This window comes from Elgaria multicarinata, chromosome 15 (assembly GCF_023053635.1).
Source record: "Elgaria multicarinata webbii isolate HBS135686 ecotype San Diego chromosome 15, rElgMul1.1.pri, whole genome shotgun sequence".
NCBI lineage: Eukaryota > Metazoa > Chordata > Lepidosauria > Squamata > Anguidae > Elgaria > Elgaria multicarinata.
Genome location: NC_086185.1, coordinates 11050280 through 11075535, shown reverse-complemented (window position 1 = coordinate 11075535; position 25256 = coordinate 11050280). Strand labels below are relative to the sequence as shown.

At 45.4% G+C, this 25256-nt stretch overlaps 1 protein-coding gene across 1 annotated transcript; it reads left to right on the top strand.

Moving 5' to 3' along the window:
- Window positions 1-4064: 4064 nt before the first annotated feature.
- LOC134409175 (syntaxin-3-like) lies at window positions 4065-17539 on the top strand. The gene is made up of 2 exons (XM_063141773.1): window positions 4065-5914; window positions 17486-17539. Exon 1 carries the CDS (start codon window positions 4163-4165, stop codon window positions 5060-5062), a length of 900 nt encoding a protein of 299 aa, XP_062997843.1. The 5' UTR covers window positions 4065-4162; the 3' UTR covers window positions 5063-5914; window positions 17486-17539.
- Window positions 17540-25256: the final 7717 nt, after the last annotated feature.

The window sequence follows — 25256 nt, the reverse complement described above, 5'->3', positions numbered from 1 at the left end:
TCACTTCCCACTGAATGTGTAGGATTTGGCCTTGAGGAGATAAGCTCTGGAGAGGGCTGACTCCCAGCTGGGGAATCGCCCATGAGAGCTTCCTCCCCCACTGGTCCAGGTTGGCTGGTGTCTGGCGCTGTGTCTTCTAGTTCTGAATCTGATTCTGATTGATTACCTGAAACATCTTCTCCCAAAACAGGGGCAGTAGGGTTAGACATGACAAAATCAACTATAAATTCAAAAACAGGAAGGTTGGCCCTGCACTGCAGTGTGCTAGTGAGGATCAAATGAAAAGCGAAAGAAGGCAACTCTGACCAAGGCTTCTATCGAAACGCCAACTGAAGGTGATGAGGAGGAAGTGCCGGTGGTTAAACAAACAATGAAACCAAACTATTAGCAAAGCGAAGACAGGTTGGAGAAGGGTATATACACCCAACGTGAGGACTGCTGTCTTTTTGATGGACAGAGCCTCTCTGTCGAGTAGTAAATGTAACAAGAAGGTATTGTTTTTGACAGATGCTTGTATGTCCATTGAATGTGGCTCCTTCCATTGCACACAGTCCATGGGAGCATGCACAAAAACTCTTGCAGGTACTCAAAGCTTTCCCCTCCTCCAAGGCCCCAGGGACTTAATGTATGGCAGCAGGGAAGGAATCACAGGGTGCAGGGAGGGAGAGAGGAGAAATTCATTTGGACCAAATTTTTATATGCCTGTAACCTGTTCACACATCTTGAACATATACATAGACTAGGGATGTTCGGATTTGGTGAAATCCATCCTGTGTGTGTTCCATGGATTGTGCAGGGTTGTTCCTTCCAGCAGTCATTCACAGACGGATTCAAATCATTTACACAGATAACTCCATAAGAATGTTTACAACATTTTACATAATTTATGTTAGTACCTAACTTTTAGCACATTTCCCCTGTTCCATTCGACTTTTCCCCACGTATATTTTTTCAGCATGCCATACGTCTCAGCAGAAACGTGCATATTTTCCTGCAAATAAGTTTGCATGAAGTTTGGAAAAGAAAAATACAAACAGACCTGGAAGTCCATGGACAATGCATGGCCTGTGGTGGCTAGTTTGCAGGCTGAATTCCGCAAGCCGAATCCTTAGAAATCCAAACTCATTTTAGTCCATCTCGCATCTCTCCGGCATCCTTAACATGGACTGGGATGTGCTCACATGCCCAAATCCAAACTTTTCAGGATATTGAGACGCGGTGCATTGGTTAAGGAAAAGCGCTGACAAAAATGTGTGGATATGGGGAAAGGACACACAAAAACGCATTGCATTAGGGGGAAATTACTTGCAAAAAAATCAAGTGCACTAGGAAAAGTGGATACCAAAACGCATGTATTTGGAGAAATGCACTCAAAAATGCAGGCATAGTACAATTACCTCTCCATGAGGGATTTCTATGAACGAAATGGCATGAGAGTGAATGGTCAAATATGTTCTGATCATAATTGGAGCCTCCCCATGATTGAAGTTGTGTGTTTCTGTGTGTGTGTGTGTGTATATGTGTGTGTGTGTTCTACAATATTTGTTTTTAATGCTCACTGTTTTTAAACTTTGTAAACCACCCAGAGAACTTCGGCTATGGGGCGGTATATCATAGAATAGTAGATTTGGAAGGGGCCTTAAGTCCATCGAGTCCAACCCCCTGCTCCATGCAGGAATCCACCCTAAAGCATACCTGACAGATGGTTGTCCAGCTGCCTCTTGAATGCCTCTAATGTGGGAGAGCCGACCACCTCCCTAGGTGACTGGTTCCATTGTCGTTCTGCTCTAACAGTCAGGAAGTTTTTCCTGATGTCCAGCCGGAATCTGGCTTCCTGTAACTTGAGCCTGTTATTCCATGTCCTGCACTCTGGGAGGATCGAGAAGAGATCCTGGCCCTCCTCTGTGTGACAACCTCTCAAGTATTTGAAGAGTGTGATCATGTCTCCCCTCAATAAAGAAATAAATAAATACGCTGGGCAAGAGATTACCCTCCACCTCCACCAAGATGCAAAGGAATGTGGGGTACATTAGAAATTGAAATAGGGCCGGTGGGGGAACTTCTAGCAGCCACCTTACCTAGAGATTGTCTCGTCTCTTCGTCTGAAATTGCCGGTAATCGTCACTGAGCTCATCATCCGTTGTCCCTCTTTCTCCAGTCAGTCTTTTAAAGCCAACATTTCTGCCTCCGTCCAATCTTTTCCATGCAAATAAGGTTCGACGATATGGTAATTCCCGCCCACCCATCCTGCCCCGCTCTCAAATGATCATCTGGGTTTATTGAGAGCTGTTTTTTCAAGACACGTTAACAGTTCTGGGAACAGTCGTTGCACAGAGGTGGCTTTATAAGTGGAGCTTCCCTGCATTCGTTACACAGTCATCTGAAATGGCCAGGCTCTTCTTTTGTATAAATCCTATATCGTTAGAGCCGTTTCAATAATCATGCCAATAAATTCACTTCAAAGGATTTCCCCTCTATTGATATTTAAGCCTGATCACAAACGCAGCAGGAAGATTTATTTATTTATTATTGCATTTATATCCCGCCTTTTTTCCTCCAAGGAACCCAAGGAGGTGTGTACATAATCCTCCTCCTCTCCATTTTATCCTCACAACAACAACCCTGTGAGGTAGGTTGGGCTGAGAGTCTGCGACTGGCCCAGTCACCCAGTTGGTTTCCATGGCCGAGTGGGGACTAGAACCCGGATCTCCCGACTCCCAGTCCAACACTCTAGACATTACACCACACTGGCTCTCAAGATTCTGAGTAGTAAACAACCAATTTCAAAGCAGCAGTTTCTGCAGCCGAAACTCTCCCCACGGCCTGAGATCGATCCCAATGGAAGCTGGTTCTCAGGCAGCCAGCTCGGGTCGACTCAGCCTTCCATCCTCCCGAGGTCGGTAAAATGAGTACCCAGTTAGCTGGGGGAAAGGTAATAATGGCCGGGGAAGGCAACGGCAAACCACCCCGCTATAAGGCCTGCCAAGAAAACGTCAGCAAAAGCTGGCGTCCCTCCAAGAGTCAGTAATGACTCAGTGCTTGCACGAGAGGTTCCTTTCCTTTCCTTTTCCTCTTTTAGAAAGTGATGATACTATCCTATACTATCCTTCTCCTATAACACAATAAGTCTTAATATGCACCGGTTGAAGCAGCCAAGAGAGCTGAATCTGGAGTACAATGCAGAGGTTCAACCAAGTTGCATGATCATTGCCCTCTATAACCCTCCGGGGCATCTCCTGAAGAAGAAGGGGAAAAACCCACTAGTTTGGGGAGCAGGTTTTTAAAGACCTGAATATCTTGTGGCTGAAAGCCTGGGAAGTGGGAAAAACCTAGAGGAGCGGAGTGCCCACTACACTTTGGTACTCCTTGGAGCAGCAGTGCAGAACTTCCGTATCAGAGAAGAAAGCCTATAGACAGGAGTTGCTGGGGAACATGGGTGAGAGGGTGCTGTTGCCCCGTGTCCTGCTTTTTGCATACTTTGTTTCCCTTCTGCTAGTCACAGGCATTGGCAAAGAGCCCAATTCCCACCTTAAACCAACAGCTCTTTCTACCACCTTAAGGGCTAGTAACTTGCTTTTAAAAAACCAACCAACCAACCAACCACAAAGCACACAAGCCACACTGTTCAGGAAGCTCCTTTTATTCAGTCCTGTGCCTGGGCAGCATGATTGCAGAATCATGAAACACGCACACAACCTCCTGTCTGTAGTCGAATTCCGGTCCAGCTTGCATCTGGTTTAGACATTGGTAGTTAAAGCAGTCGGGGGCAGTCACCTTGGGAGCCAGTTGAGTCTGGTTCACAATGTTCCCCCTTCTCTTTTTGCAGTGCCCCATGACGATTCAGAAAGTTCATTTCAGCAGCTCACGTTCTTTTGTCGGGCTGCATGCCACCCACAGCTGGCATGGAATCTCGTCCAGCCGGTCTGTGTTAACCATGTGATATATAGAGTAAATGCTGGTTTGGAAGCTTACTGCCATGGTCAATATTTGCAATAGCTTTAGGGAGGGAAGTTTTCTTTTTCTTTCTTTCTTTTTCTTTTGAAAGCGGCTTTCACTGACGCAAACGTTCCTGTGCTCCTTCAAAGATCCTCGTAAAAGCTGCCGGGTGAGCCTTCCTCGCCTCCCTTCGCACAGATGTTTCGAGCCCCAAGGACAGCTGAAGATGAAGGACCGGTTAGAGGAGCTGAAGAACCGAGTGAACGAAGATGGGGATTCTTGGGATCTAGATGACCCGCTTTCCTTCGACAACCCCGTTTTCAAAGAGGATGAGGGCAACCCCATGAGCAAGGTGTTCCAGGAAATCGCCAGCCTCTCCGCGGCTCTGGATAAGCTGGAGGAGTTAGCGGAGAACATCGACAAGAAGCAGCAGCGGGTCCTTTGCTGTACTACGGAGGAAAGCATCTGCGAAGAGAAGCGAGAGCTGAGCAACATTAAAGACAGCTTCACCAGGGAGGCCAAAGGTCTCCAGCCCAAACTCAGCGCCATCCAGGAGGTGCTCACGAGGGACAGTGAGCGGTGGTTGGCCGTCAGCCGCATCCGTCACTGCCAGCTCTCCGTCCTCGTCAACCGCTACCATGAGATCATCACCCGCCATTACGCCAAGGAGACCCAGTATGTGGAGAAGCTGAAGGAGCAGATCCGGAGGCAGACGGAGCTGGCAGGCTTGACGCTCCGGGAAGAGGACATCAGGCGGCTGGTGGAGAGCCCTGCCGGGCCGCGCATTGTGGGCCAGGACCTGGAAGTCCTCAAAGCGAAGCAACACCTAGCCATGGCCCAGGTACGCCACCAGCAGTTGCTCGACTTGGAAGCTCAGATCGGTGAGCTGAACTCCCTCTTCCTGCACTTAGAGGTCCTGGTGGCAGAACAGCAGGAGACCCTCGACAGCATCGAGTACAATGTCCTGCACACCCTCGATTACATCTCCCAGTCCAACGAGGAGGTCAAGAAAGCCCTCAAATATGAGCGGCAGTCTCGCTTTTCTGCTGCGTTGTCCGCAGTGCTGGGCCTCTGCGCCTGTTGCACCTGCATCTCGTGTTTGGCAACTCCCAGTGTGGTGCGTTGAGCAAAAATCAGGGAAGCATGTGTTTACTTGAAGGGGAAAGGGCTACCACTGGTGACTCATAGCACCCTGGAGCATTTGAGATGCATCCCGATGCCAATTGGTCCTCACTCCGTGTTTGGGATGGACAGATGCATTTGGAAATGCAGTTCAATGCATACTTGAAGAAAAGGCCTGCTGGTTCGGACCAAGAGTCAGTGGTCTAGCCGAATATCCTTTTCCAGCAGCACACCTGTTGCATAAAGTGCAGCTGCACCATGGGAAGCCCACAGGAAGGCCATGAAGGTGATGGCCCTTCCTGAGTTGTGGTTCTCAACAGCTAATATTCATCGGCATACTGCATTGGTACACCTAGAGGTTGGATTTTGCTATTTGTGACAAAAGTGGACAGACCCGTCCTCTGTGCATTTGATTTACTATCCTTCAGTTTTCTGCCATTATTCTTAATGTTGACGTGACGACAATGAAAAGGTCTTTGTTTATTTCAGCCTTGAGACCACCCAGTCAGAAGGGTTCAAATAAGAAAGCCAGTTGAGGCCAAACCAGCCCGGAGGCCTCTGAAGAAGGACACTTGACTCATAATCCCAGATGTATGTCAGGAGGTCACAATTACTCAGCCCTGAAATAAAGGTTCTTCTGCACATGCTTTAAAGTGCGCTTTTCTCTTTGATGGCTTTCCATGTGCAAAAATGGAGATCTTGCTTGAAAACACTGGGCTGGCCCTGTCATGCAGCAGGGGAAAGCAACCTCCTTCAGGCTTCACCATGATGGTGGTGGCAGAATAGATGAAAGCAGGGATTCATATCTAAATGATGCAGCGATCCTTTTTAAAGTAGGTGTGGACGCAGGAGAAAGGTAGGTATAGATGGACACATGTCGAGGGGCTATTCCAAAGCAAGGGCCCACTGACAAGTTGCTCCTTCTCTTCACCCTTGCAACCTGCTTGTTCAACTGCCTCTTGCTCTGGCCTGGACAACGGTGATGGTGAGAAGGAGAGCCAGTGTGGTGTAGTGGCTAGAGTGTCAGGCTCAGAGTCGGGAGATCTGGGTTCTAGTCCCCACTCGGCCATGGAAACCCACTGGGTGACTTTGGGCCAGTCACAGACTCTCAGCCCAACCCACCACACAGGTTTGCTGTTGTGAGGATAAAGTGGAGGGGAGGAGGATTATGTATGCCACCTTGGGTTCCTTGGAGGAAAAAAGGTGGGGTATAAATGCAATAATAAATAAAATAAATAAATAAGGAGAAGCAAGAGCCATTGTGGATTTGCTCCCTGGGTCCCTGGCTGCCAAGCAAGCAAGTGGTAGTGATGATGAGGAAGAGGAAGAGTAGGAAGAGCAGCTGGTGAAAATGGGGGTGAGAAGTAGACCCTCTGAGGGAGGAGAGCATTGAAGGTGACTTGTCCAAGGACTGTCAAAATCCTGGAGTCAGCATTGGGTAAGCATGAAGTAGATTTGAATCCATTGACAGATCTCCAGGCAATTTTGAGTAGTTGAGCAAGGATTTCTGGCTCACAATTTTTTAGTAGTAGCAGCAACAAAATGTCTATCCTGTCCTTATTCTAAATTGCACTGCTGAAGTGGAGAAAGGTTGAAGCAGGCGAGGAGAACCGGGAATGGATTTTTTATGTGGAAGGGCTATGAGGATTGTTCAGTTCTGGTCCTCAAACCCAATTCCTGGGCACTGAATTCTTTAATTTTAAGTGTCTACCTTTTGCACCTGGCTCCAGTTGGTGGATCTTGGGGTCCTGGTAAAAATCGGAATAGATCTCACCAGCCTCAACTGTGTTCACCCTTTAAATTTTTAAGTATTGCCCTAGTAGAGGAGGTGAAGTGGGGTTTGGTCATTGCATCAGGAAGGAAAAAGTCTTGGGTTACCCATGTGAAAACAGGTTCTGTAGGCAGCATTAAACTCTGCTGAATTCTGGCTTCAGGTAAACTCTGGGGATTACTGCAGCACTTATTGCTCAAAAGAAATGATTTGTGGGCGAACACACACAATTCTTCCCTACGTTTTCCCCTCCCCAACTTCTTTTCCTTTCTTTCTTTTTGGGCAGGGTTGTTGTTGTTTATTCGTGCAGTCGCTTGTGTCCCATGGTGTGGCTGTTTGTTTTAAAATCAAATCCATACAAAGAAAGCAAGGGCCTGTTCTGAAGATGAGGTCATTGGAGCATTTAAAACGACGACGGCGATTCGCTTTGCCGGCTTTATTTCCTTTATTTCCTGGGTAATTTAATGCCGGCTTGATAATACGTTTTACGTCTTGGTTTCAGATTTCAAGTGGTGCCCGGTCTAGTAATCACTCTTATCGGGAATGACTGACAGTATGAATTAAGGGTGTTAACGTTTACGTACGAATAGATATATGCTGTTACACAATGACATGCACCTTTATACTGTATTTGCCTTTTTATTGTGTGTGTGTGTGTCTGCGCATGTGTGAAGTGGTGTTGGAAGCGGAGTGGAAGAACATTGTGATCTTACATCATGATATCGGTTAAATCTAGTTATGAGAAGTCTGAGAGCTTATGGTATCTTTGTAATAGTATTTAATAAACAAAATGATTTATTGTCATGATTATTGACATGCTTTGATATATATATATATATATATATATATATATATATATATATATATATATGATTGCATCTATTCCAAAATGAAAGAATCTAAGACCTGAGTTATTGACCGTAAAGTTCTAAATGGTTTGGGATCAAGTTACCTGAAGGATAGCCAGGCCACATATGAACCTGCCTGAGCAATAAGTTCAGCTGTAGAGGCCTTTATTCATATGCCCACCAGTGGCAGTAGTTTGGTTAGTGGGCGTGACAGGCCTTTTCAGTGGTGGCTCCATATTTGTGAGCGCTATGCCAAAAATGTACTCCACAATCCTGTTCAATCTGATAGAACAGAAATTGCTTTTGAAAAGGTGTTCAAAGGAGAAGAAAACGTGGAGAAATTCTCGTAGGTGAGGTATGGGGTTCTTGTGCTTTTCTGACTTAGGTGGTGGCCAAGGAGTGCCCTGTCTTTCATTGTACGATGATCTCTCCGGGAGCTGGGAGCCTTCTCAGCTTCCTGCATTTCAATTAAAGCCCAGGGATGGACATCATGAAATAACTCCTCCCCCACTGGTCTTTTTTCAGATCAGGAAGTGTGGGCAGCCAGGGAGGCTGCTGAGTAATGGGGAGATGTGGAATAGAAAGAAAGGACACACACAGCACCCTCTGTCACTTCACAATGGTTGTCATGTCTAACTCTACTCCCCCTGTTTTGGGAGAAGATGTTTCAGGTAATCAGTCAGAATCAGATTCAAAACTAGAAGACGCAGCGCCAGACACCAGCCAGCCTGGACCAGTGGGGGAGGAAGCTCTCATAGGCGATTCCCCAGCTGGGAGTCAGCCGTTTCCAGAGCTTATCTCCTCAAGGCCAAATCCTACACACTCAGTGGGAAGTGAGGTTTCTTCTGGAGGTGAGCGTCCTGATAAGCTAGCTGATGCTAGGGTCTGCCGGAAGCTCAAACGCATGGCGTGGATGGAAGGTGTGAGGAAGTTGGTTCAATTATGCCAGAACCTGCCTCTGCACCAGGCTGTCTGAAGTTACGGGTGTTTGGGAAGTGGTTTCCTATTCTTCTTGAGTGGACAATTGTCTTGCTTAGTTTGCATAATTTTGCCTAGGGGGTCGTTTCCAAGAGGTTAGACTCTCTTTGGGTAGAAGAGACGTTTGTTGGTTAATAAAAGCTTTGGGTATGACTTAGCAAGCCTCATCATTTGCCTCCCATCGAAAGCAGGAGTGTTCTGAGAAACATGACAGTGATAAGGTAAGCTCAATAACATCCCTGTCCCACCAAATGGTGGCACCACAAAAAAACAAATAAAAGCTTTTTGGGAGGAAAGAAACAAGCTGTGCTACAACCACTGCTAACGATGAGCCCCACTCTGAAAAACGTTTGGTTAATTTCTCCTTCCCCTAGAGAAAGGCTGTGAAATGGTCCCCCTATTTTTCAGTGCGCAAATAGGCTGGGGAATTTTGAGAGGCCATTTGCACATGGCTATACGATTCACGCAACTCCCTCCCCTGAGAGGTACAATTAACTCCATTCCTCTTATGTATTATTTATAATACATATATATAAATATGTATAAATTTTTTAATTTTCAGGCAGGCCCTAAAGTATTTTTTTATTATTACAGTCAGATTTGAACTAAAGTGCGTGTGGTGGGGGGGCCGCTTTTAAACTAGGGTACGCTTGTCTATCTGTTGTGGCATCTCTGGGTTTGAATGGCTGCATGGAATAATAATAATAATAATAATAATAATAATAATAATAATAATAATATCATCTATTTATTACCAACCTCTCCCTCTGGATCAAGGCACGGTACAACACAAATGCAAAACATAATAAGTACATATAATTAATTTAAACATATAAAACTAATACATTATTAAAAAGCAGCACATTATTATAAGGCATCTTAAAATTCAACTGGGTAGGCCTGCTGGAATAATAATAATAATAAGGGTTTCAGAATCTATGATTGGATTACCTATGGGATGACCAGCTCAAAATAGCTGATATGACTCATCCCATTTAATTATTTTAAATGTTAATGGCCCCATTCAGACAACACGCTAAACCATGCTGCTTAACCTCAAAATGGTTAATGGAATGCATGCATTCCGTTAACCATTTTGTGGTTATGCAGCATGGTTTAGTGTTTTGTCTGAATGGGGCCAAAATGGGAAAAAATGTTTTTTTGGGGGAAAAGTTATTTTACCATTTTTTTGAGGGGGAAAAAGTAATAAAAATTGAAAGGTAGCAGCATCTGCTCCTCCTCCTCCTCACGACCACTGTTGTCTGGGTCAAAGTGAGTCTGGTGAAGAAGAAGGTTGGCGTGGAAAAGAGGAGGGCCACTTCAGGGGGCTACTTCAGCGGGACCCTGCTGTGCCCTCGGCTAGAGGCGTGCACAACACATTTCATTAGGATGTGCATCCAGGGATTTTTTTTTTTTTTTAAGGCGAACATTTATTGAATACTCAATCAATAAGGATGTTGTGTTTCTCAGAACATTCCTGCTTTCGATGGGAGGCAAATGACGAGCTTTTATTAAGCAACAAACGTCTCTTCTACCTGAAGAGACTCTAATGTCTTGGAAACATCACCCTTGGCAAAACTATGCAAACAAAGCAAGACAATTGTCCGCTCAAGAAGAATAGGAAGCCACTTCCCAAACGCCCGTAACTTCAGAAAGCTCTCTTCCCAGTGAGTGTGTAGGATTTGGCCTTGAGGAGATAAGCTCTGGAGAGGGCTGACTCCCAGCTGGGGAATCGCCCGTGAGAGCTTCCTCCCCCACTGGTCCAGGCTGGCTGGTGTCTGGCACTGCGTCTTCTAGTTTCGGATCTGATTCTGACTGATTACCTGAAACATCTTCTCCCAAAACAGGGGCAGGAGAGTTAGACATGACACCGGACATTATTATTATTTATTTATTTATTAAACACTGCACGCACTGACGCCTTACTCCGCGTTCAGCTTGCCTGGCCAAGGAAGGGCCATTTCCGGTGAGGGGTTGGGGTTGGAATGAGGTGGAATGAGTTGGCATGAGCATTGGTGGGGCTTTGTGGTGACACTTGCTGGAGGAGGGTCTTACGAAGCAATATTAGCCATTGGGCGTTCTCTTCCTCTTTGAAACATGGCTTCTGGCAAAGAGACATTATTGCTTGAGACATTAGGGTGTGCCTGGGCACAACCGGCACACCCCTTGTGCATGCCTATGCCCTCGGCAGGTACCCACTGACCCTGTCCAGATGACACACTTAGCCACGGTGGTTAAGAATTTTGAGCTAAACATTATGGCTTAGTGTGTCATGGGAACCATTCCTAAACATGTTGACTACATAACCATGGTTTAAACATGCTCACTAACTATTTCCTGCAAAAGGGTTAGTGGCCTAACCATAGCTTAGCATGTTGTTTGAACAGACCCACGATCTGCAAATGCCCCGGACACATCCTGAACTGTATGCGTGTTGCAGGATAACACCTGCCCAGACTTGGCCAGCACCCTCATTGCCACATTGGTGTATCCTCTGACTGTACATTCAACGTATCCGCACACAGCAGCGCTAGCGTCAACACAACGGTTCCTGCAATATCAGGCTGTTTGCCTTTTATATGAAGAGGAAGAAAAATGCCAGAGTTGAATGTACATCGTCTGATTCTGTGCTCTTCCCCTCCGCCCAAACTAGGAACTATTCATTGTAATAAATGTAGCCCACAAGGCTTTCGATGGCTCATTCTCAGAAGGAGACCGGTGGCCATGGAGCTGGGAACGCTTCATACGTTTTAAAGGCAGCTCACTGCTGTGAAAACCCTTTTCTATATAAATTAACTTGTTTACAAATTGGACACACACAATTCAGCACACGGGAGGGAACCGTATTAAAAAGGATTAAACTCTACAGTCCAGGGCATTTATAACCGGCTTGGCAGCCCAGAGTATATTTCACTGAGACAGCTTTCTGAGCCAAAGAAACGCCGCGGGAAAGGATTTTTTTTTTTAAAAAAAAATTTGGTTGTGGGGGGGGGGGGGGGAGAGAAAGAGAGAGGTTCTCAAATCCTTTCTTGACATTTAGAGGAGAAAATTGTGCCTCGGTAATGTAATCAACCAACAGAGCCGCCTCTGAGGGGAATAAATTTGCCTAACCCACTTAAATCTTGTGGAACAGGGAGCATGGCTCCTCTCCTATGACACTCTTTGGTGCAATTCATGAGTAAAATGATTTGTAAAATGAGAGGCATAGGGTTTATCACTCCCTCTAATAGCAAACTCAGGTGGTGAGTGTCGAAACAAGAGGGACGTATAATCAGCATGCTCAGGAAACCCTATGGCTTGCAGCAGAATATTTTCCTCCCTTAAAAACAGTAAGGGGGCATCACCCAATAAACAAGTTAATGTGGTCTGTGTGCATGCTTAGAACTACAGAATATTGAACTGAATTTGTTTCGGTGGGGCGGAGAAACACCAAGAGAAGAATGTGAAGTGAGGAATGGAAAAGTATGCTGTAGAAGGGGCATACCTGGCTGGTTGGAATAGGGTGACCCTATGGAAAGGAGGACTGGGCTCCTGTATCTTTAACAGTTGCATAGAAAAGGGAATTTCAGCAGGTGTCGTTTGTATGCTTGCAGCACCTGGTGAAATTCCCTCTTCATCACAACAGTCAAAGCTGCAGGAGCCCTGCCCTCTTTTGTATCTGGTCGAGAGTTCAATCACTGCAAGATGCCAAGGGTGCTGTGTGTTTTCTCTCTCCATTGCTCTGCTGCCTCCCAGGCTGCCTGTGCTTCCTGATCTGAAAAAAGCCCTATGGGAGGAATTACCTGATGCTGTCTTCCCCTGGGTTTTCCTGGGTTTTAATTGAAGTGTAGGAAGCTAAGGCTGCCTGTGTTTTCTCTCTCCATTGCTCTGCTGCCTCCCAGGCTGCCTGCGCTTCCTGGTTTGAAAACGCCCTATGGGAGGAGTTACCTGATGACCTCTTTCCCTAGGCTTTAAAGTGTGGGAAGCCAAGGAGGCTACAGGCTGCCAGAGGATTGTATGATGAAAGACAAGACACCTCATAAGTAAGGTAAAAGAACAAGGACCTCAAGTCCAACCCATGAGAATTTCTCCAAAATTTTCTTCTCCTTTGAATTTCTTTTTGAAAGCGATTTCTTTTCTATGTAATTGAATGAGAACCATCAGGGGGGAAATGCAGGACACATTCTCTGCACATCACCATGCAATATCCTTTTTGATGTGCGGTGACGAGAACTGCACGCAGTACACCGTATTCCGAGTGTCCTTCAGTGATTGCATAACCTAGAACACATGTACATTTGTGTGTGCAAGCCACTGCTGATTCCTGAATACATCTGGTGCAAAAAGGAAGACGAAGCAATATTTAAAGATCTTTCATAAGTGATGGCTGATCTAATGAAACTAAAACATCCTTGTGTCTACGTTTGGTGACGCCACTAATCTTGGCTGGCACCACGAATGCCCTTTGGCAAAGCAAAACTAGGATAACCTAATCATTAGGCTGTATTTTTCAGTGATTCATTTCCTGGAGAGCAGTTATCGCGTCCTTTTGTCTTCCGTTTGCCAGAGTTGACGTTGTTCGAACTGCAGCCACATCAGAACCAGGATGCTATAGGAAATGGATGAGCGTATCGGGGTGGGCGGGTGGGGACTGTATTCAGACAATTTCAGGCAATAGCTTTACCCCAAGTTGAGGATAACAACAGTCAGCTTATTCCAGGCCCAAGCCAAAGTGTTGGGGTTGGCTTTTAAATCCTAAATAGAGTGTCTAAAGGAGGGGTGTGGAATTTCTTTAATGTGGGGGAGATGAATCCCCCCCATCCAGGTTACCACATGTCCTCTTTTGTCAAGGACAGTCCTCTATTTGAAGGGCTGCCAGAAGACACCTCCTGTATTCGAAGGTGTCTTCTAATTGAAGGGCTGTCAGGTCCAAATCTGGGGTAAAGATCAAGAAACGTCAGAAGGAAGCGTTGGGCCATAATTTGCCAATCAACAGCACATGGACAGCAGTCTTGCCTACTATTTATGCTGACGTTCTATTTAAATGAGAAGTATTTCTAAATCTGCATCTATGCATATCAATCAGCACGTGCAAATGTTATGCAAAATGGGTGTCCTCTTTTCTTGGTGATTCACAAGTGGCCACCCTGCTGGTTCATCCGTGGGCAGGCCCACACGCATGGACGTTGTGACCTTCACACCAGGCATTTTGTTTCTCTCGACGCAGAGAAAGGGGTTTGCCCACTGCTGGGAAGAGTGTCTCGTCTCAGTGTTGTCTGAGCCCGCTCCTCTGTTGTGTGCCTCTCACTCTGGTCATTGGATGGGGAAGGGAAGAGAGGCATGAAGGCAGACTTGGCCAGACCTGGGGATGGTGCACAGGGTGTGAAGGGTGCGAAGGAAGAGTCAGCCAGAGCTGGGAGGAACTGTACCTCCCGGTACCACCCAAGTTGTGTCTCTAAACATCCCTCTTGGGGGCATCAAGAGGTGTGCAAAGAATAACTTGGAAGGAGTAGCTCATCCCAATGCCAGCTGAGTCCCTGGATTTGTGTGTGCCCATATCCCACCGTTATCTCCGATTTGTGGTTGGAAATAACCAGGAGGGGTGTTTTTTCTCTCTCTGCACACCATTCATGCTCCCAATTGGGAATGGGAGTGGCACACAGGGGTATCCCTCCCATTATCTCAGATCACATATCAGAGATAACAGCAGGGAATGTGACATAGAGACTAAGCCAAGCCAGCTCTGTGGGCCAGAATGTCTCCTCACATATGTAGCTGTTCAGACACTTAGGCCATCTTCAGAGGAAATTAGGCTGGTAGCTTCCAGAGAGAGGGCCTTCTCAGTTGTGGCACCCCGTTTATGGAATGCCCTCTGCTAGGAGGCTCACATAGCACCTACGCCGTTATCTTTTCCAGGTCAGTTGTTACATTATTTATTTTCTCCCAGACATTTTAGATGTTACGGCTGATTTTATGTATTTTACAGTGTTTTTTGTCTGCTTTTTGAGGGTATTGTACTTTATTCTTTTAGCTTTAGCTTTATCCTTTCAGAGAATGTTTTGTCATTGGGCACAGGGCCGGGCAAAGCTGGCAATAGGCCCGGGCCAGATGGGAAATGTAGGCCCCATTTCAAACTGCTCATTAAGTATTTTTTAATCAGTTCTAATTACATATGAACTAGAACGATTTATAAAAAAGGTAATGGCAAGCGCTTTGATTCAAGATGTATAGAAGACATCACTTCTTCACATTCAGAAATGCTTTATGTGCTTTTCTTTGGGCAAATTCATCAACAACAACAGAAAAATCAAGCAACTTTGCCTTGTCAATGTTAGGATTGCTCACTCACAGGAGAGCCACTTTGTAAGAAATCTTTACCAAAGGGTCCCCCTTTGCCTCTACCGGGGGACTTGGAGTAGGCCTTCTCAAAATCGTAGGTCCATGCCAACTGGCCCCACTGCCCACCTTCTGCCCAGCCCTGATTGGGCATATTAAAAATGTCATAAACAGAATAAAACAAAACAAGGATTTAGAATTGGGCCCAGGATCAAATTGACGCCTGGAGTAGCTTCTTCAAGTTCAGGGGTGGGGCGGGGGAAGAGAGAGAAAAGGGGATCACACCTGTCAGCAGGTGAGTCATTGCATTCTGAACTGGTTGAAGCTTCTAAACCGCTTTCAAAGGCATTCCTCTATCAAGTATGTCACAGCAGTCCAATTTGCTGGAGTGTCCATATTCATGGTTCACCGGTGGAGCACAGTGATTTCTCCTTGACTATGACATGCGCCTCTTCGTTTAGCTGTGGGTCTCGCCCTCACTAGTTGACGACCGATGTGTTCAAAGGACGAATTTTAACTCCAACTGAATCAGAAGACTCAGGTTAATAGCTCCATTCTGAAGTCCATGGGAGCAGTGGTTTTATTTTATTTTTTTAAAAAAATGGCTTTCAAAGCACCGCTTGGATGTCATTAGCCTTTGTGGCATTATCTCATCTGTCCAGCCTGCCTTGGTGACTCATTCCACATAGACTAGCAATATATATATATATATATATATATATATATATATATATATATATATCAGCTCATTACGGGGATGATATCCAACTGTCCTTTGGAATTGCCTTGAATTCATAAAAGAAAAGCTTGGAAACCAACTTATCCCAGGAGAAGCTATTATCTCCTCTGCCTATAATCTGCTACTAGCAGGAAAGACTGCAGACGAGGCAGAAAGACCATTGTTCAGTGCTTTCAAGCCATGGGAAACTTGTTCATGAATCAGGTGGAGGATAGTTGCAAATATTCATAGAATCATAGAATAGTAGAGTTGGAAGGGGCCTACAAGGCCATCGAGTCCAACCCCCTGCTCAATGCAGGAATCCACCCTAAAGCATCCCTGACAGATGGTTGTCCAGCTGCCTCTTGAAGGCCTCTAGTGTGGGACAGCCTACCACCTCCCTAGGTCATTGGTTCAATTGTCGTACTGCTCTAACAGTCAGGACATTTTTCCTGATGTCCAGCCGGAATCTGGCTTCCTGTTACTTGAGCCCATTATTCCGTGTCCTGCACTCTGGGATGATCGAGTAGAGATCCTGGCCCTCCTCTGTGTGACAACCTTTTAAGTATTTGAAGAGTGCTCTCATGTCTCCCCTCAATCTTCTCTTCTCCGGGCTAAATGTGCCCATGAAACCCAATATGATGGATTCCTACCCTACCTTCCCACTCATTGAAAAGAAAGTTTCCTTTATGGAGCTGTCAAACCAGGCTGAGATTGTGGGAGGCATTTCTTCAATTTAGTCCTGGAGGGCCATGCTGGCTTCAGGTTTCTCAGGGCTGGTAGGCGAGGTACCCTCAATGTTCCCCTCCCACCCTGAGTCTACCGTCTCATCAACATCATTCCCAGCTGCTCTTGCTCTTCATCCTCTTTCTCATCATTCTTACCAGTGGCTTACTTGACAGGCAGAGAGCCAGTGAGGCAGTAGGCCGTGGCCTCTCCTGCTATTCACCACCACCATCGCCTGGGCCAGAGTGAGAGGCAGGGGGACAATGGAGACTGAAAGAACCGGGCATGTTTAGCCTGGAGAAGTGAAGATAGAGGGGAGACATGAGAGCACTCTTCAAATACTTAAAAGGTTGTCACACAGAGGAGGGTGAGGATCTCTTCTCGATCATTCCAGATGTAGGGCACGGAATAACAGGCTCAAGTTACAGGAAGCCAGATTCCGGCTGGACATCAGGAAAAACCTCCTGACTGTTAGAGCGGTACGACAATGGAACCAGTTACCTAGGGAGGTTGTGGGCTCTCTCACAATAGAGGCCTTCAAAAGGCAGCTGGACAACCATCTGTCAGGGATGCTGAGAGGTGGATTCCGGCACTGAGTAGGGGGTTGGACTTGATGGCTTCATAGGACCCTTCCAACTCTACCATTCGATGATTCTATGACTCTATGATAAAGAGAAAGAGCAGCTCCAGGGGGAATTTGCAAGTCAGGGCCCGCCCAAGACATTTTGCTGCCTGAGGCAAAGCACAAGATGCTGCCCCTGTCCCATTCCACGCACAAAAGCTGAGTGGACTGGCAGCAATAATGCACTCGCTCACGTCACTGTGCTTTTTGTTGTGTTGTATCAATGCACACATACACACTGGTAGTATTGGGGAGTGGGGAAGATGTGAAGGAAGCAAAAGTTGCAGGATAAACGTTCACCTCCCTTAATGCAATGGACCGAGGACCTGATGATGCTATCAAAATTTGAATGCGTGGTATTTAGACGCCAATTGCAAGTGGATAAATATATGGAAACTTGGTCTGCTTTTCATGAAACTTATGCATAATTCCTCCCCCCTCTTTTTCAGAAAAAGAAAGAAAGAAAAGAATGGATGTTGTACTTGACGGAATATTGATATTTCTATGCGTGTAATTTTCTGTTCTCTTTTATTTTTATTTTCACAATTTGTTTTCTGTTTTGTTTTGTTAATTCACATTAAAAGGAGTGAACTTCACATTTTGCTTTTAATTCACATTAAAAGGAGGAAAAAGTTGCAGGAAGCTGAACATGCATAGCACTTTGTACAAAACATGGACATTAAAAACAAAAAGCAAAGAACAACAACACGTAGATCAATGGAGAACCCTAATGCATTGCTTCTACTTGAGACTCCTGACTGGCTAATTTGTAAACTTCAAATACGAGGGAAGAAATTCAGATGAGAAGAATTTTGGGATTAACTTGGAAGAGAGGAAACAGTTAATCATTGGCTGGTTGGCACGTCAGTGATTCATTCAACACAGCAACTTGGATTTGAATGCCAGACATGTGTGTGTGTGTGTGTGTGTGTGTGTGTGTGTATGTATGTATATATATATATATTCAGATCAGAGCACAAATGATGCAATTATACAGCTAACGTACGAGCTATTCAGCTGTGAAAGAAAGGTATACTAAGAAGTGACCCATGTAATCCGGAATGGGTAAATCAAGGTGGGCGAAGAAGAGGAAGGTCTGTGAACACTCGGTTATCAGGACTTTGCCACCCCACCCTAGAGGCCTTCAAAAGGCCGCTGGACAGCCACCTGTCAGGGATGTTTTGAGGTGGATTCTTGCAGTGAGCAGGGGGTTGGACTCCATGGCCTTATAGGCCCCTTCCAACTCTACTGTTCTATGATCTATGATTCTAAGATTTTATTGAATCCAGCCAGTTATTTTCAAATTAATTTGGGAGAAGCTCTTATGGTTGTACTACAGAATAAAAATAAGTTTTTACTCCCCAAAAAAATTACAGAGGGGAGTAGTGTTGATGTGCTACCAGGGCAATGTGGAAAATCAATTTCATTTGTTTAACAGACTGTGTTATTGGACTAGAACTTCATTTTGCACTCGGGGTGGAGAATGTTCGCTTTCCTTTTGCAGTTATTCAGATTCAGGGTGCAATTGGTTACCACAAATTATATGTCTATGAGCACAGCTCACCCAAAGCCAGAGCCACGGAGTAATATTTCAGAATATTTCAGCCCACTTCCCTGAATATTTCCTTCACTGAAAAAGAAGGAAAGAAATCACCCGCTCTTTTACCTAAAAGGATGTAAAGAAATCTATATGACCTAAAGCAAGGGGTGTTGAAGCACTTTCAGTTGGCGGGTGGAATTCCATCTCAGAGGTGTTCTCCGGGTCTGCATCCCAGTGGTGGGTGGAGACAAAGGCAAAAGGGGCAGGGCAAAAAGCAAAAGGGGGCGGAGCCAACATTTCAAAAATGCTTGTAAATCTTTGCTCAAAGCTCTTACTGCCAGTAACTAAAGCTTTAGGGCTCCTTTAAACGAGCGATTTATTGCACACTTGTGATTGTTCGCTCCCAGAAGTTTGGGGGTCCATTACACAATGTTGTCAACAACTCTTGAGCTATCCCCTTGAAATCCTGCTGTTAAAAGAACCACTTTAAATGTGGCAATAACTGGGGAAAAGTGGGATCCTCTGCCACTAGATGGTGCTGTCTCAATGGAAGTGAATGGAGAACGCCTACAGGGGAAGTATTCAGTTCAAACCATGTGGTTGTCCCTCTCCACCTGTGCAATGCAGCCCATAACAATTGTGCCCATAAAGCAGGAAGCACAAAGCCCCTGGTAAGCAAGGTGATTTCCACTCTTAGGAGAGGTATTTCAACAGTGGAGGCTGGAAGCTTCGATGTCAGTGGGGCAGTGAATCAGATCAGGGTTTTATTCAGACCTCTAAAGGGCATGGTGGGTGGTGACAGGGGAGGTAGAGGAACGGGGGAGGGAGAGAATTGGCCTGATTTGACTTGGATTTGCAGCTTCAGCTTGAGGTGGTACACACAGCCCTAGTGCTAACACGTGTCATTTCCCCCAAGAGGGGGTCTTTTGTAAAGCCAATACACCTTAACTAGGGATGTTGGAGGAATCCTTCTGGTGGGTGGGGTGGGCGGGCAGACAGAGCTCTTCTAGCTTTCATCAGCTCAAACTTTGGCTTGTTTTGCTGCAAGCTGGCCTGATTTGCTTTGCTGAATTTCCTGACGATGGTCAATCCTAGACATAATTACCCATTCAATTGAGAGTTGAGAATAAAACTGCCAGTATCATGCTGCCTTCATACAAATCTATGGTGTGACCCCACTTTGTAAAGCTCTGGTCACCATACTAAAAAAATGGATATTATAGAGCTGGAAAAGTTGCAGAAAAAGGCAACTAAAATAACCAAGGGGCTGGAGCATCTCCCCTATGAGGGAAGGCAACAACAGCCGGGACGCTTGTCTTCAAGGTACAACAGGACTCTTGGCTGTTTTTCTTACAACAGCCAAACAAGGCTTCTCTTCTGGAAACATACAGGGTAGCTGAATTCTGCCTAACATCTTCGTTAGATGCAAACCTAGTCTTTCCTTCCGGTGTCCTGGCTAGTAAGTACAGTCTAAACAGACTGACAAGCACCGCTGAGGATGAAAGGCTTAATCAACATAAGAGCCTTAGGCTCCACCCCCTTTGCTTCAGATTGGTTGACTCAGTGGTAGGAGCTGCCCCAGCTAGAACCAGGAATTTGGGAGCTGCTGCCCCCATGTGGTGAGCCACTTGTACTACAACATGAAGCATTCCATTGGCTGCGGCCAAAGACTCCACCAACTCAGGCCGGCCATTGGCTGCCCTCACGAAAAAGACCTACAACGACGTCCTGTTCAGGTTGAGACTCAGATTGCCTGGAATAACAGAAGCGCATTTTGCAGCTATTTGAAGTTGCTTTGTTATGAGTAGCGTGACCATATTTTGGAACCCAAAAAGGAGGACAACAGGGCTCAAGGAGACGTGCCCAACCCAACCTGCTCAGCCCCCAAGGCAGGCCCATCCTGATATGACCGGCCCCAAGGGGGCGTGGCCTTCGTCACATGTCTGATTTTACAGCTCACAATTAAGACAAACGTGTTCTACAAAACAGGTTAATGTTAAAACCACTGAAATAAAGTGAGCCATTCAATGTATCTGAAATTAACATGAATTTTTAGTTGCTGTAAAAATGTCTTTGGGGAGGTTCTTTTTGCTGTCCTCATACCAGATCAATGCAAAAGAAAATCTATAATTTCCCGTTTTTCTAAAGAAAACAGGTCCTGGATTAGAAAAAACAAAGGCTAAAGAGCACTGGGGTTAGGACCTGGTACACAACTGCTAGACTAAACAGAAAATGGGGAACTGACAGTAAGGAAAGAAATGTCCTACAACTCCCAGCACTGCACAGACAGCATGCAAAGGATTGTGCCCTAACCAAAAGCGAGCCTCACTGAGATTAATAGGACTTATTCCCAGACAAGGGTGGAGAAAGAAAAGAGGAAGAAGGATTGGGTCACTGCAGCAATCTTTTCTCAGGCCCATTCAATGTGATTTAATAGTGAGCAAGAAAGAGCGTCTCTCTTTAAAACATCGTAACACTTGAGATGTAATATAAACTAGATTTTCACAATTTCTATTAAAGGTCTTGCTCCAGGCATAGCCTTTTGCAGATTTTCATCTGTACAATAGTGGGAGAACTGGTGAGAAGCACCCACCATAAGGCCTCAGTGTTGAGTTTCTACCAAACTCTGTTACTACCACTATCAAAACATCTGACTACAAGTTACAAGAGTTAGGTTTTATTTTATTTTATTTATTTATTTATTTATTTATTTATTTATTTATTTATTTATTTCATTTATATCCCACCATTTTCCCTCTAAGGAACCCAAAGCAGTGTACATAATCCTCCTCTCCATTTTATCCTCACAACAACAAGCCTGCGAGGTAGGATGGGCTGAGAGTCTGTGACTGGCCCCAAAACACCCAGTGAGCTTCCATGGCTGAGTGTAGACTAGAACCCAGATCTTCCGACTCTCAGTCCGACACTCTAGCCACTACACCACAAACCACAAGTCAGACATCTAATATGCTAGCACTATTAAAGGGATAGTCAGTGTGAAGTTCAGGTTAATTCTGGTTCATTTTGTGTGAATGACTAGGCAGTGCAGCCGAATCCTACTCAGAAGTAAGTTCAATAGAGTTTAGTGAACACAAAAGAAGACGAAGCGCTCCATCTGCTTTTCTTCACCTCTGCTCCCCTTTCTCCAGCAAGTGCAACCCCCTCCTGTCAAGGGAGGTTTGCCATAGGATTACATTGGCCTAAAGAAATGTCTATAACTTTTTTATTTTTAATGATATAAAAATGAAATTTGGTGAGCTTACAGATACCTTGGAGATGCTTAAGCATTTCCAATTTTAGACAGATATGTCCATCAGTTTTCTTGCAATGAATTTTTTAAAATGTGAGTTCCAGTCACTTCAAAGTGCTATAATTTCCTCATTTTTCAAGAAACACACATGTAACTTTGCATTGTGATAGAACCTAATCGGGGCTTGATGCAGGGCAATATTGAAGCACATATGTTCATCCACTGACTTTTAGAATTATTTTTAAGATTTTACCCTCAAACCATCCCCCCATTTACAAAAATGCATTGATCACCATCATTTTTTAAGGTAAACACACATAACTTGGCAACCGGATAGCTTCTAAATATATCCTTACGAATGGCAATTTTGAAGCACATGGCTTCATCTGCTACTTTTTAGTTTTTTTAAAAAAAGTTTGAGTTTTTAAAATTATTCTTTAAAAATACGCTATCATTTTTCAAGATACACACCTGCAATATTGCAGCATGATAGAACCTAAGTAGGCCTAGATGCATGGCAATTTTGAAGCAAATAGGTTCATCCGCTGATTTTTAGTAGTTTTTAAAAAAGTTTTACCATTCTCCTTTTACAAAAATGCATTCATCTCTGTCATTTTTAAAGGTAAAGCCATGTAACTAGGCACCATGATAGCCTCTAAATATGGTAGGTCTTTATAAGGGCTTGATGCATGGCAATTTTGAAGCATATAAGTCCATCCGCTGATTTTTAGTGATTTTTAAAAAGTTTTAGCCAAGTTCAGAAAGCTCTGTGTGTATTGGCAGCCGACAAGTTCTTAAATAAATTAGAAACTTCCTCTCAGCAGGAGTGTTAACCACTTCAAAGGAACACAGGCAATACTAAGACAGAGAGGCCCAGTGGTTTGGCCCAGTATTAGGGGATTTCCAACACATTCACCTGCGGCAGCAAGTGGGCTATCACCTTTCTTGCAGGGGGAGGGGTATTACCGAACAGAAGATCCAGCAGAGACAACCAGCTCAAAAATATATATTGATTTATTAGTATTTATAGAAGTTTTAAATCAACAGATTTCAGTGTAATGAACAAAAAACATAAAAACATAAACATATAAAAACTACGTTGGGAATGCAATGCTGACATCAACTGATGTGTCTTCTTCCCAGCAGAACCCAGAGAGGATTGGAGAATGTCCCGGATCCCTCAGGAGAGTGGAGTGTACATACTGAAACAAGACCTCTGCCTAGCCCACGTCGCGAACCGTCTAGCTGCCATGCCAACTCCTCAGCCGAAACAAGTGCCGACCAGCCTGCCGAAGGTGGTGGAGGCCTTCTTCCAAGGCCCGTGGTTGAAAGAAGGGCCCCTTGGCCGAAGCCAGTCCAGGGCCCTTGGCAAATGCCAGTAGAGAAGCCTGTGCCGCCTCCAACAACGGTACAGAAGCAGTTGCCGCCTCCTGTGCGGAGCCCAGATATCACCAGGTGGCCAGAGCCACCCCACACGTCTACCCCGAAGCCGGTGCCTCCCCGTCTGCAGAGCCTAGTGACAACTTCGCCGCCGAAGCCACGCCTGACATCTCTCCCGACATCGATGGCGGCCTGCATGGAAAAGGCCGTGGCAAAGCCAGGGCTGACCGATGGACCCAAGCTGCATATAATCAATCCTATGGCACTCTGGAAAAATGAAGGCATAACATGTTAGTCTTCCATTCAGACAAAAGGGTTTTCAAGTGATTCTGTGGAAGAAACTTAAATTATCTTGACTAAGGAGGAATACGGCCCTGAAATGGACTTTGTTGCCTAAACCGTCTTCTCTGTTTCATACCTTGCCAGTAGAGATTCCTGGAAATGAGTTCAAACGTTGGCAACAAGCTCTAGCCACGTTCAGTGGAGGGGGCAAGCGCATCCGTGTCAATCAAGCGACTCTCTTCCGGCCAACTAACCTAGGGGGGTTGGGTGTCCCAAATCTTAGGCTGTACCATGATGCCTTTCAATTGAGGCAACTACTCAAAATAATTAGGAACAAGACCGCAATCCCGTGGGTGTCAATTGAAAGCGCCCCCTGCATCCCTATGATCAGGGCGATCCCCTTTCTTCCAACACTGAAAAAACATGTACAAACAATTAAAAACCCGTTTTTGAAAGCAAATGTAAAGGTATGAGCAAAATGGGCAAAATGGTTTGCAACAACCCCTTCCCCTTAACCCTGATTTATCAATAGGAATCCTGGCGAATCCTTACAAATGTCGTAGTCTCTTCACTGACCTGTGCGGCGGCTTTGGATAGTAAAGCCGCGTTGGCCTGGATGAATTCGAAGGTGGTGGGTTGGGTCCATCGGTCTTTTGCCAAGGCATTTCTCTCACTTTTGCCGGAGCGGCCTTTTCAATGCAGGTCGCCATTGACTTTTGGAGAGATGCCCGGTGTGGCTTCTTTGGCGAAGTTGCTCCTCGGCTCTGTGTTGGGGGTGTCATCGGCTCCAGGGTAGTCACGTATTGTGGGTTGATCCACAAGGTGGTAATATCTGGGGTCCGCACACGAGGCGGCACCGGCTTCCGTACCATTGTTGGCGGCGGCACAGGCTCCTCTACTGGCATTGCCCTGAGGAATAAGTTGGTATTTCTTTCGGGCCTCGGCAAGGAGGCCTCCACCAACTTCGGCAATCTGGATGGCACTTTCATCGGCTGATACGTTGGCCATGGTTTTGCTTGAAACAGAGTGGTTTTACGGCTCCACTCATCACGCCGTGGGCTTGGCAGAGGTGTTTCCTTGGCAGAGGTCATTCCCCTCTCCTGAGGGATCCGGGGCAGTCTGAAATCCTCTCTGGATTCTGTTGGGAAGAAGACACATCAGTTTATGGAAGTGTTCTCTGTGCAATTCATCCTACACTATACATACAATCTATAGCCGGTGCCAGACTACTTTGCGCCCTAGGCAAGGGGAGCTACTTGCACTCCCCCCCCGCAAATGGCCAACTTTGATTTTTAAGAACAGATGTTTTGTAGAAAAAATAAAAAGCACAAAACTTGAACTTATTCTGTTTTTTCTTAAAACAGCTAATTGGTATAAACCGGTGACCCTTAAAGGGCAGTACGGCGCCCCTCTGAGGTCTGCGCCCTAGGCGGCTGCCTAGTGGGCCTAATGGTAGCACCGGCCCTGCTTATCCCAATACGCTGACCATTTCTTGCACCCCTTCGTGGCACAAATGCTTTCATATTTAAAAGAAAACTTTGATTTCATCTATAAAATAGAGGGGAAATATATTCCGCCCGATGCCATTACGGCAATTTTGGACGTCCATTCCCTCGATGCTATCCCCCATATTGAGGCACGCAATGCTGTTGAATGGTATCTCAAGAAACGGGATAATCTTTCTCCACCTACCTATGTCCTATTAGAACTTACTGAGATCATATTAGAAAAAAACTATTTTAGGTTTGATGAAAAACAATTCCTGTAG

Bases quoted from the DNA above. Each gene is read 5' to 3' on its own strand.
- LOC134409175 (XM_063141773.1), top strand. From the start codon at position 4,163: ATGAAGGACCGGTTAGAGGAGCTGAAGAACCGAGTGAACGAAGATGGG.